The sequence below is a fragment of the Vespa mandarinia genome, chromosome 3 (assembly GCF_050613455.1).
Source record: "Vespa mandarinia isolate Hongniang chromosome 3, ASM5061345v1, whole genome shotgun sequence".
Lineage (NCBI taxonomy): Eukaryota > Metazoa > Arthropoda > Insecta > Hymenoptera > Vespidae > Vespa > Vespa mandarinia.
The window spans coordinates 9340001-9352500 of NC_140812.1; the positions used below are offsets into that span (position 1 = coordinate 9340001).

The 12500-nt window shown below is 27.6% G+C and overlaps 1 protein-coding gene across 19 annotated transcripts in view; it reads left to right on the forward strand.

Moving 5' to 3' along the window:
• LOC118445071 (uncharacterized) overlaps window positions 1-12500 on the forward strand; it is a 117343-nt gene that overhangs the window by 99006 nt on the left and 5837 nt on the right. For 16 of the 19 annotated variants that reach the window (XM_085655967.1, XM_035873996.2, XM_035874003.2 and 13 more), the window contains 2 exons: window positions 5953-6270; window positions 7021-7272. In XM_085655967.1, the coding sequence (XP_085512093.1) occupies window positions 5953-6270; window positions 7021-7272 (570 nt within the window). Of the gene's footprint in view, window positions 1-5952; window positions 6271-7020; window positions 7273-9894 lie in introns of all 19 variants that reach the window. The other 3 variants (XM_035873997.2, XM_035874005.2, XM_035874008.2) reach the window with 2 other exon arrangements.

Below are 12500 nucleotides of genomic sequence, written 5' to 3' on the forward strand. Positions count from 1 at the left end.
TCTCTCTCTCTCTCTCTCTCTCTCTCTCCTCTCTCTTCCTCTCTTTCTCTTTTTTACATATATTTTTTCGAGCTCTATATCTCTGTTTATCTCTCTCTCTCTCTCTCTATGTGTGTATGTGTGTGTGTGTGTGTGTGCGCGCGCGTGTGTTTTCCTGTCTTTCTTTATTTAGTAAAAATTAAACGTAGCAAAACATTTGTTACCTCAATCGATCGATCGTTACTTCTGTCGATCTTCTTATCTGAACGAACGATCGTATTTTCTGTCCCCTTTTCTTTTTTTCTTTTCTTTTCCTTTTTTTTTTATTTCATTTTTTTTATTCATTCTTTTATTTTTTCTTTTTTTATACTGAAAGATTAAATGTTCCCATAGAAGGTATTTTATTTAATGGAAAAAAAAATTGATTATCTTTGTTCTCTCTCTCTCTCTCTCTCTCTCTCTCTCTCTCTTTCTCTCTTTCTCTCTCTTTCTCTCTCTCTCTCTCTCTCTCTCTCTCTCTCTCTCTCTCTCTCTCTCTCTCTCTCTCTCTGTCTCTCTTTATTATTTTGATGAAAATTAAATGAAAGTCCTGACATTTTTCCGTCGAAGATATTTTATTGACAAGATAAGATTGATTATTCTTGTTCGCTCCCCCGTCATCTCTCTTTCTCCCTGTCTATCTCATTCATTCTTTCAATCTTTTTCGTTTCGTTGAAAATTGTATAAAATCGAAATTTCGTTATCTCGATCGTTCGTAACTTTTCTTCTTGCACGAAGTGACGATCATATTTTCTATCACTTTTCTTCTTTTGCGTATTCTTCTCTTTCTTTCTTTGTTTTATTTTATTTCCTTTTTCTTTTCTTTTCTTTTCTTTTCTTTCCTTTGATGGTCACGCCATTTTTATCTTCTTTTAATTTGATACAAATTAAATAAAAATTAAATATTTGTTTCTTCGATTCGATTGGTTTTGTATTTGTATTACGTCGAGTAAAGATTATACTTTTCTTTAAGACGATAGACATGAGACTTTTTTTTATCGTGTCAATAAAAAAAAAATATTCATTAGCCTTGTTCTCTCTTTCCCTCTCTCTCTCTCTCTCTCTCACTCTTTCTTCGTTTTGGTGGAAGTTAAATAAAAGGAAAAAATGTTTCTTCCAAAAAAGAAAAAAAAAAGGCAATAATAAAAATAATAATGAAAATAATAATAAAAAAAAAGAAAAGATTTTTTTTATTTAAACAACAAATATAAATTGAATAAAAATATCTTTCCTTTTCTTTTCTTCTTTTTTTGTCTTTTTTAATCCATTAACATTCAAATTTCGAATGAATTTCAATTTAAATTTAAATTTAAATTCACTTGAAATTTATATATATATATATATATAACGTAAATACTTGAAATGCATACAGCAATAAAGATCGCATTTTCTATGTCTTTCTTCATATTGTGGCATTCCTTTGGTCTCTTTGTGTGGTTAATAGCGTAGACGAGTCTAAATGAGTGTTAGAATGACGGTGAGATTATTATAAAACGACATGAATCGTGAGAAGCTTCCGTGCGAAAAGACCTCAGTGATCTCTCTCTCTTTCTCTCTTTCTCTCTTTCTCTCTCTCTCTCTCTCTCTTTTTTTCTCTTTCTCTCTCTTTTTTCATACTTAGTATTTAGTGAAAGTTATGGCGCGTATCGATCTATTCATTTCGATGTTTGTTATTTGATAAAAAAAAAAGAAAAAAAAAGAAAAAAGAAAAAAAAGGAAAAAAGAAAGAGCATTTAAAAACATATTACGAGATCAGCTAGCGTGAATAATATATGTGCGATATTATAATTCGAGTTTAACTATTATACTTTTTTTTTTCGTAATTGGAAACATGAAATATTTATAATAGTAAAAACAATAATGATGATGATGATGATGGTTACGATAATAATAATAATAATAATAATAATAATAATAATAATAATAATAATGTATAAAATTTTTCAGCATTGAATGAAGTGTTTTTTTTTTATTTTTATTTTCATTTTTTTTTTCTTTTTTTTTTTTATTTTTTTTTTTTGAACGCAGTGAATAGTTTCTGGTTGGATATATTAAATTTCTATTACGTCGGGCAAATGGAAAAAAAAGAGTTCTTAATTATCATTAACAAGTTAGAAAGTTAATGGTTATTCGGAAAGTTACGTTTTGTTGTATAAAAAAAAAAGAGAAAAAAAAAAGAAACGAAAAAGAACAGAAAGAAAGAAAAATAAAAGAAGAAGAAATATCGTGGGCCACTTAAAATCAATAATTAGCTTTCAAATATTATTGCCTCGATGCGTCCACTTTTCTTTTACATTTTTATTTATTTTCTTTGTTTTTTCCCGTATCTATTGCGATCGTTTACCCCCAACCAATTAAATATTCTCCAATTATGACGGACAGTTGAAAAAAATATACCAAATTTCTACCTATTCATACGAAAACAATCGTTTTTTTTTTTTTTTGGAAAATTAGTCGAAAGATTTTGTTTATTATGAAAAAAAAAAGAAAAAAATATATCTTTTATAGGGTTTCTTAGAATTGATAGATAACGTGGTTATCAAGAAAACCAAAAAAAGAAAAAAAAAATGGAAAGAAAACAATTGTTCACGATTTTAATACCGCCGAAATTATATTTCAATTATCATTATTATTATTATTATTATTATTATTATCATTATTATTATCATCATCATTATTATTATTATTGCACGAAATATATTTCGATCGAGTTTGTTTTTCCGAATGACTTGTTTTAAATTTAAATATGTAATGATGATAAGAAGATGATAAGGAAAAAAAGAAGAGAAAAGGAAGAAAGAAAAGAGAAGAAAAAAAAATGAAAAGAAAGAAAAAATGAAAAGAAAGAAAGAAAGAAAAAAAAAAGCAAACGAACAGACAGAAGCCGTCTTAAATCGTCTTACGTTAGTTAAATCGAGCCAACTGACGAGCGTCAGCCGGAGTTAATTGGAAACGAAACGGCAACGTAAACGAAAACGTCGCGACACGTTGGAATTGACATAAGTGACGATAATGGAGAAGTCCGGGAGTGCGTACATCGAACTTATCGCGATTTGTTCGTACGTTAGTGTTCGTCCTCTTTCTTTCTCTTACAAAACGATCTCTCTGCGTGCACACGATACATTTCAAAGGCATTCTTTTGCGAATCATCGAGCGTAAAGTATTTTCCTCTCTCTTTCTCTCTCCTCTCCTTCCCTCTCTCTCTCTCTCTTTTTTCTATACACATATATATATATATATATATATATATATATATATATCTTGTGCAGAGAAACATATGTAGGCGTATATAGCTTTCATGATATATGCTTTCGCACATGAGTAAACAAAATAAAAAAAAAAAAAGAAAAGAAAAGAAAAGAAGAAACGGAAGAAAAAAGAAAAGAAAGTCTTGGTTAACACTCATTAAAAAATAAAAAATAAATAAATAAATAATAATAATAATAATAATAATAATAATAATAATAATAATGATGGTGACGATGACAATAATGAACGAACGAAAGCTAATTACAAGTCAAATTTATGGAAAAATTTCTTATTCCATGTTTTTTCTTGTTTTTTTTTTTCTTTCTTTCTATCTTTGTTCTTGTTATCATTATTATTATTGCTGTTATTATTGTTATCATTATTGTTACTATTATTGTTATTGTTATTAGAAATTTTGTTTCATATTTATGAAAGGCTCGATTATTTATACACAAATTTAACTTTTCTGTTCATATTTATCATTTGTCTTTCTTTCCTTTTTTCTTTTTTCCTTTTCAATTTTCGAAAATATTTTTTCTTTGATATTTATTTTGATCCTTTACTCCTTTTTTGTTTTTTTTTTTTTTTCTTTATCTTTCTTTTTCGTTGAGTCACTCGACTTGTATGTGAGTCATATTTAGGAAAACATTTTATAATCGAGTTTTTATTTCGTGTTACGTATTTTTTTTTTTGCTTTTTATACTTATAAGAAAGGTCGAACATTTATTTTTAGTATCCTCTTATTTTCTTAATGATTTTTCTTATTTGATAATATTCGTTTTTTATTGTCTTTTTTATGGTTTTCTTTTTTTTTTCTTGTTTACAAAAACTTAATTTACAATACATCAAATATATTTGGAGAAAGAATGGAATAAAAATGACGGACACCGCGCGAATCTAATGGAACGAATCTAATCTATTTTTTTTTTTAATTTTTTTTTTTTAATAATAACAACATTTACTCGAGTTCGAATACATAAGATAATTTTTTACGCGTAAAACAAATGATCGTATTTTCAATAATAATCATAATTATAATAATAAATAAATAAATAATAATAAGGAATTTTTTTACATGAAAAAATTTGTAGAACATCGACGAAACAGAGTGTATCGCAAAGACAGCATAAATTTTCTAACCGAAGGTGGGCCAGGTTCGGTTTTAGGGGGATTGTAAAAAGGACACTTTCGCGCTGAGTCACGTCCTAACCTCGAAATTCTACTCGCTATGATAAAAAAGGAAAGAAAAGGAATATTTTGAAGTTTCTCGAGTGTTGGTTCACCGCTTACCTGAGAGAACACGTCACTCTTTCTCTCTCTCTCTCTTTCTCTCTCTCTCTCTTTCTCTTTCTCTCTCTCTCTCTCTCTCTTCTGTGTTACCTTCGAAATTATCATCCGGTTTCGATAAAGACGCTCGTTCGAATATACTTTTAGCTTTATTGGCTCATCCTTTCATGTCTTATCAGTAATAACGGTCTTATGAATACAAAGTTATTTTTATATATAAATATATAATCTTTTTTAACGCGTATGTACGTACATATGTATGTATGGTATATATGTGCCCAGTTTTTTCTACGTTGAAACATTTTAATTTTGCGCGAGAAAAAGGTAGACGATAGGTAGAAAGTTGGCCAAAAATCGTTTGCATAAAGTTAGTGAAATTTCTTTTTTTTTTTTGTTCTACATTTTGTAGGGGGAGGGCAGGGGATACATAAAAAAAAAAAAAAAGAAGAAAAAAGAAGTATAATTAACAAATCCGTCTTTTAAAAACGTGGAAGTTGATTAGAATTCATTATTATTCATAACTTCACTCAGAATTTTGTTAGAAGCGGAAGGATAGGTTAGAAACAGGCGTCAATTTATTAACTTACCTTTTTGGCCGGATTTGATTTTTTTTTTTTTTTTTTTTCTGGAAGGATACATACAGAGAAACAGATTTAACAAATCTGTTATTTATGATATTATTTGAAATTCTTCATTGTATTGATATGATCACGCTCACCACGATATTATTTCATGACAAAATTAAAGCTTCGAAAAAAGCAAGGTTAATAAAATCGTAGATATTGTATTTGTGAAAAAGAAAAAAATATATTATTATCTTTTTTCTTAACCACATTTATATATTTTCTCGAGTATAAAAAATTCAAAGAAAATTTCATAGAGCTCGAATATTATTTATTAGAAAAGTGAGATTAATGAATTTTTAACGATTTTGAATTTATCAAAAATTCATAATTATCTTTCTTTCCTAACCTCATTTATTTTCACGTAGAGATAGAAAAAAGAAAATATGAAAAAAAAAAGATTTAATAAGAACCGTTATGAATTTGAAGAAAGACAGTCATTGAATTGTAAAAAATTGAGATTGAACAGATCAAAAAATAATATTCATCTTTAACTCATGCACGAATTTTGAAATGAACGTAAAATGCATTACTTCCTTTCTAACCTCAATCTTAATAAATATATTCGCTTAATAAACGTTTCATAAGCTAACGTACGATTGTTTTGCGATGATTTACTTGTGTCGAATAAGAAAAAAAAAAATAATAATAATTTGAATCTCTCTCGTCATTATTGATGAGTGGTAAAAAAACAAAAAAAAAAAAAAATAAAAAAGAATTAAAAATTAAGAAACAATTTGAAAGAAAATGTTTCAATATTCCGTAATCGTATCAGCAGATGGATTCGCCGGAGCGTGAAATATATCGTGATCCTGACGTTGTGAGGGCTGACGATAGGGTGGACGAAGTCGTACACACGGACACAGCAAGAAAAATGCTTTCTATTTTCCGGCAAATGGAGGAGAATGCGTGCAAGGAGGAATTGCCAGAGGGCCCGAAACCTTTGAAACGTTTCACGCCACCACCGGAGGACAAGTTTGCGAAACAAACAGCCTCCGATTCCGAAGAGGATGAAGAGGAGGAAGGTGAGGAGTCTGAAGCCGACGAGAGTGCCGAGGAAAGAGATCCAAATTACGTCAGAGCCTCCGATAAGGTTAGTTTTATTTTTTTTTTTGCATTATTATTATTATTATTATTATTATTATTATTATTATTATTATTATTATTATTATTATTATTATTATTATTGTTGTTGTTGTTGTTGTTGTTGTTGTTGTTGTTGTGTTGTTATTTTTCTTTTTTCCTTTTCATTACTTTCCTTTTTTCTTTCTTACACGAAGAAAGTCGTTTATTTTCAGAAACGAAGTGTAATCGTGTTTTCTTTTATCAATTGCTATATAAGTTAAGTGATTCTTCGTACGATTTAATTATTGTTTACCGGAACGTTTGATGATAACTAACACCGTATCGTGCGCCTGAAAGTAGGTAATATCGTTTGTACCGAGTCGATAATTTCTTTTTTTTTTTTTCTTCTTTTTTTCTTTTTATTAGTGATTTTTTTTTTTATTAGTGACATCTATCGGCAAATAGAAAAAAAAATTAATTTAACTTCTTTATCATTTAATACAATCTTGTACTTTAAATATACGTTTCGTATGATATTTACATCAATCTAAGATAATTGATAATTGTTGCACGCTATTATCGACGGAAGATAAATAATTGTATATTTTCAATTGCGAATGGAAGAATAATTGATAAATGATAATCTTTAAAAAAAAAAAAAAAAAAAAAAAAAATTTAATTTGAATTATTAAATTTTATTTCTTTTCTATGTATTTATTTATTTATTAATTCTTTTTCTACTTTTTTTTTTTTTTTTTTGTTTGTTTCTTTCTTATAGGTGGAGGACGAATTCTTAAAGCAGGCACAGAATGCTGCGCGTGCCAAGACATTGCGCGCGAAATTCGAACACTGGGAAGAGACCGATGGTAAACCGAGTAATCACAACATTGCCGAGATGGAAATAGCTCAGAGTACAGGCGATCAGTCGAGCATAGAATCAGCGAGCAGTCTTAGAGCTCGTTTCGAATCACTCGGATCACAGACCAATGAGTCTCCTCGTGCGCCAAAAATTAAAGTCAATCGATTTGTGGTGAGTACGTTTTGAAAATTTTCAAATTTATTTTTCCTTTTTTTTTTTTTTATAGATACATATATATATATATTTTTTTTTTTTCTTCTTTTTTTTATAATATATAACAAAGATTACTGACCGATAGATTTATATATACGTATACATATTCTTTTTTTTTTTTTTTTTTTTTTTTTTTTTTTTTTTATTTTATTGTTTATTCTTCGCTCAGTCAGCCGTAATTGATCTTCGTCAGTAAATATTTTTTCGAATTTAAATTGTTCTATTATTATTATTCTTATATTGATCGATTGAAATAAATAATATATTAATGTCATTATTATAAAAATAATATTGATAATGATTATGGTGTAATATGCATGGTGTGTTTCGAAATTTCGATGTTGTTGTATCCGCTTAATTATCCAAGTCTCGTGTGTTTTCCAAATGCACGTTTCCCATTTTATTCCTGCAATCGTAAACACGTTCTTTCTCGATATCTATGTATATTTATTTATTTTTTGTTGTTGACATAGCTATTTATTATATTTTTAACGTAACAAGATCATTACGTTGGAATCTATTTTTGATTATATTCTTTCATTTTTTCTTTCTTTTACTTATTGCAACGAAAGAAACTTTGACTGTTTGGCCCGCAAATTATTTATTTACAATGCAATGTGACATTTTAATTTTTTTCCCTTTTTATACGTAGATAAATAGCATTTGTTTGCACTAATAACTGTAAAACGGAGATAATAATATAATCACCGTGTACGGCGAATGATAAAAAAAATATGTTAGTCTAATTTATTGTGCCATTGTATTTTCTGTTTTTTTTTTCTTCTTCTTCTTCTTCTAATATTTATTTTATTATAAATTTATTAAGAGGATAATGAAAGAGACAGAAAGAAAGAGAGAGAGAGAGAGAGAGAGAGGGAGGAATAACGAAAAATAAAAAGAAAAACATTTCACATTTTTATTATTACAAATCAAATACACATGAGTATAAATTTATTTAAATAATAAATAATACATTAATATATATTTAATATATAAAAATATTAATTATTAATATTTATATAATAAATAATTAAATTGATAAATACAATTTTTTATTCTCTTTATATCTGTCTCTCTCTCTCTCTCTCTCTCTCTCTCTCTCTCTCTCTCTCTCTCTCTCTCTCTCTCTCTCTCTCTCTCTCTCTCCTTTCTCTCTTTCTTTCTCTGTTTCTCTCTCCTTCTCTCATTCATTTTTATATTAAGTTTTATTTTTGTAAAAGATAATATTATATCGAGTTACAAAATCCTAACAAGAATATTTATAAACGTCAATTCGAGGAATTACTGGCCAGTATATTTTTTTTTTCGCATCCCATAATGGTTTAATACTTTATGATTTGATTCGTATGAGATCAACGGCGCGTAGATCCTCGAAAGAGACGGATGCACGCTCTTGAAAAATTTCTTTTTTTTTTTTTTTTCTTTTCTTTTCTTTTCTTTCTCCTTCTTTCTTTCCTTCTTTCTTTCTGTATCTATTTATTTATTTTGGCTTAAATAGTAGTAGTGTGAGTTAAACGATGCATTGGACTTTTTCATAAGCTTAGCGTTTTCCTTTTCCTTTATTTTTATTTTTATATATTATATATATTATATCATATTTGATTTGATTTGATTTGATTTGATTTGATTTTTATTTTTCTCTCTTTCTTTCTTATTTCGTTTTCTTCAATCTCTTACGATGCTCATGACGATGTTGTCTCTTTTTACATTTATATATAATATAAAAAAAGAGAGTATATTTGTAATATCTAACAATGAAATAATTAGCAAGCATGATTTGTGTGACATTATAATTAACGTTGTTATCGATCGAGATTGGAAATGAAAAATATTTCTTTTTTTTTTTTTTTTTTTTTTTTTTTTTTCTGAAAAAATTTTTTTCAAATAATTCCTTTGAATACGATTATAATGAAAGTAATATAAATATAATTATAATTATCAGTAAATGATATGTAAATATTTTTACGTTTTGTACGGAAGGAAAAAAAAAATGAAAATTTGGGAAATACCAAAAAAGACAAATAAAAAATTAGAAAAAAAAAAGGAGTACAGATGTCCATTTTAATTTCTTGTCTCGATCGATCTAACGTCAGAGAGATAGTTTATGAAGATAAAAAAAAAAAAAAAAAAAAAAAAAAAAGAAAAAAAAAATAGAAAAAATGGGTCGTCATCGGAAAGGACGATAGGACCACTAGGATGACGACCAATACCGTATCAACGTATTCTCTCGATGTTTCTTTTGGAATGAATTAACGCGTGACTGCATCCCCCCCTTAAAAACTCCCCTCTGATATTTGATGACCAAGTCGCACACAACACTTGCTTCTACGATCTGCGCGGGACCTGCACGATCCCGCAAAAAAGAAAGCAAAATAAAGCAAAGCAAGACAAGACAAAACAAAAGCAAAAAAAATAATAATATATGTGTAACGAAAAGAAAAGTAAAAAAAAAAAAAAAAAAAAAAAAAATTAAACAATAATTACAATAATAATAAAAATAAAAACGCACGCGTACACGCTATCATCGTACACTCTTATCCGAGTATTATACTTATTTTTTCTCGAACGGGGCCGGTGCAGTAAAGCGTGAAGTACGAAGACCTGCGTCACCCGACGAGCATGGAGAAGACGAAAGAAGAAGAAGAAGAAGAAGAAGAAGATGAAGAAGAAGAAGAAGAAAAAGAAGAAGAAGAAGAAAATGATAATGATGATAATCATGATAATGATGATGATGAAAGAAACGAAGATTGAAAAACAAAAAGAAAGAAAAAGAAAATGAATGAGAAAATCAAGATGGAGGAAAAGGGAAAGAGAGAGGGGGAGAGAGAGAGAGAGAGTGAGTGAGTGAGTGAGAGAGAAACACATATACAAATCGTCGATAATCAGAAATTTATAAAAAAAGAAAAAATTTAACCGAGCACTTTATCTCCCTCCACCCCTCTCCCTCATCCCCCGAGAAGAAATCGAAACGAGAAACAGAAGCGGTAAAAAAAAAAAAAAAACAAAAGAAATTCGCGGAATTAACGAAAGAAAAAAAAAGGAAAAAAAAGAAAAGAAACGGAAAGAAGTGCAAAATTTTTCTCTATTCTTCTTTCCTTTCTCCTTCTTCTTTTTTGCTTTTTCTTATTCATTTTCATTTTCTTTTTCTTCGTCTAACGAAAGCGTGTTATTATATCGTACGCATTAGTCGAGTAAAAACTTAGCCCGTAGAAGAGATCGTGTATAACAAGAAAAAATACTCCAACCAACTCCACCCCCAATACCTCCCCCCCCCAAAAAAAAACAAAAAAGAAAACAAAGAAAAAAATACAAAAAAAGAAAAAAACATTGCAGAAATGATAAGTATGTCGCATGAGTCAGAATTAAATAACGTCGTCGTTACTGTGTCGTGCGAGTAGCGAATTAAATGAAATAATACAGTTAGAAAGAAAGAAGAGAGAGAGAGGGAGAGAGAGAGAGAGAGAGAGAGAGAGGTGAAGAGAAAGGAGGAAAGAAAAAGTGAACAAAAAAATTTTTCATAATCTTTTTTTTTTTTTCTTTTTTTGTTTTTTCTTCTTCTTCTCGAACAAGAGAGGAAAAAAACGGGAGATGAAAATCGATCGAAGAAATATTCGTTTGTCGTTTTTTCAATGCGCGAATCAAAAACAAAGCTAAAGAAAGAAAAACAAAAAGAAAGAAAAAAAGATAATGCACAATTAAAAAATTTATTGGAGAAGAAAGAGGCGTGCGTAGTAAGTCAAATCACACGAGAAAAGATGAACGTGACACTTCGTTAATTATACGCGTGAAAACTTTTGAAATCTTTTTTCTTTTTTTTCTTTTTTTTTTTTTTTTTTTTTTTTTTTATTTTTACTTTTTATCTTTTCATTTAAAAAATTTTTATTATCTCTTAATTTTCTCTTTCTATATATATATATATATTAATTTTTCTTTTTTAATTCATTTGTCTTTTCGATTTTTACGAAAATAAACGAAGTTGGATCGAAAACATATCCTTGAATGTTTTATCGAACGTCGACGAAAACGAACGATCGCTCACGAAGCTTTTTCTCCTGTCGATTTCTTTCGTCGCACAAATCTTGTACATTGTAATACGTCATATATATATATATATCGTTATTATTATATATTATATATTATTACTATTATTATCGATATATTAATATTGTATGAAAATTATTATCATTATTATATATCGTTGTCAAACGAACATGAACATGGGAAACTTGTGTGACAATGCGAGGATTAGTATAAAAAAAAAAAAAAAAAAAATAAAAAAAAATGAAACAAAAAAAATGAAACAAAAAAAATGAAACAAAAAAAAAACAGAAAAAAGAACATCGAAAATTCAACGGACACTTGTGCAATAGTTCATAAATATATATTTAAAAAAAAAAATGTTTTTTTAACTTTAGCATTCGCAATCGATTCGAATATATATATATATATATATATATATATATATATATATATATATAAATTAACATATAATTGATCTCTTTAATATTATTCAATATTTCATTCTCTTACTTTTTTTCTTTGTAATAATAAAAAAAAAAAAAAAGAATATTAAAGTAGTTATAGGAGTACAATCGTATCGACTCGTTTTACGAAATATAAAAATTTTTTTTCGAAAACATCTATTTAATATTAAAAAAATTTCAAAGATAAAAGGAAAAAGTGCCAAATGTAGAGATTATTAAAATTTCAAAAAAAATTTTATAAATATAGATTCGATAACTATATACATATATATGTTTATAGATATATGTATGAATGCATGCATATATGTATTTATGTATGTATGTATATATGTACATTTTACACATAAAACTGCCATAAATTTTCATAGTAATAATAGACTTCGAATAATTCTCGCTTGTTCACAAATTTCTCACTGTTATCTCGCTTTTTCGTTTCTACGATTTGCAAAAGTGCCAATACGTGCAAATTGATACGCGATGCAACAGAAAAACAAAAAAGAAATAATAATAATAATAAATAATAAATAATAATAATAATAATAATAATAATAATAATAATAATAATAATAATTTTCTTCCAAAACAAAAGAAAAAAAATGAAGAATTTGATGTTACACGGCTATGTTAAAAAGAAAGAAAAAAAAAGAAAGAAAGTGAGTGAGTGAGAGAGAAAGAAAGACGGAATTAGAGGTTAGAATTCGC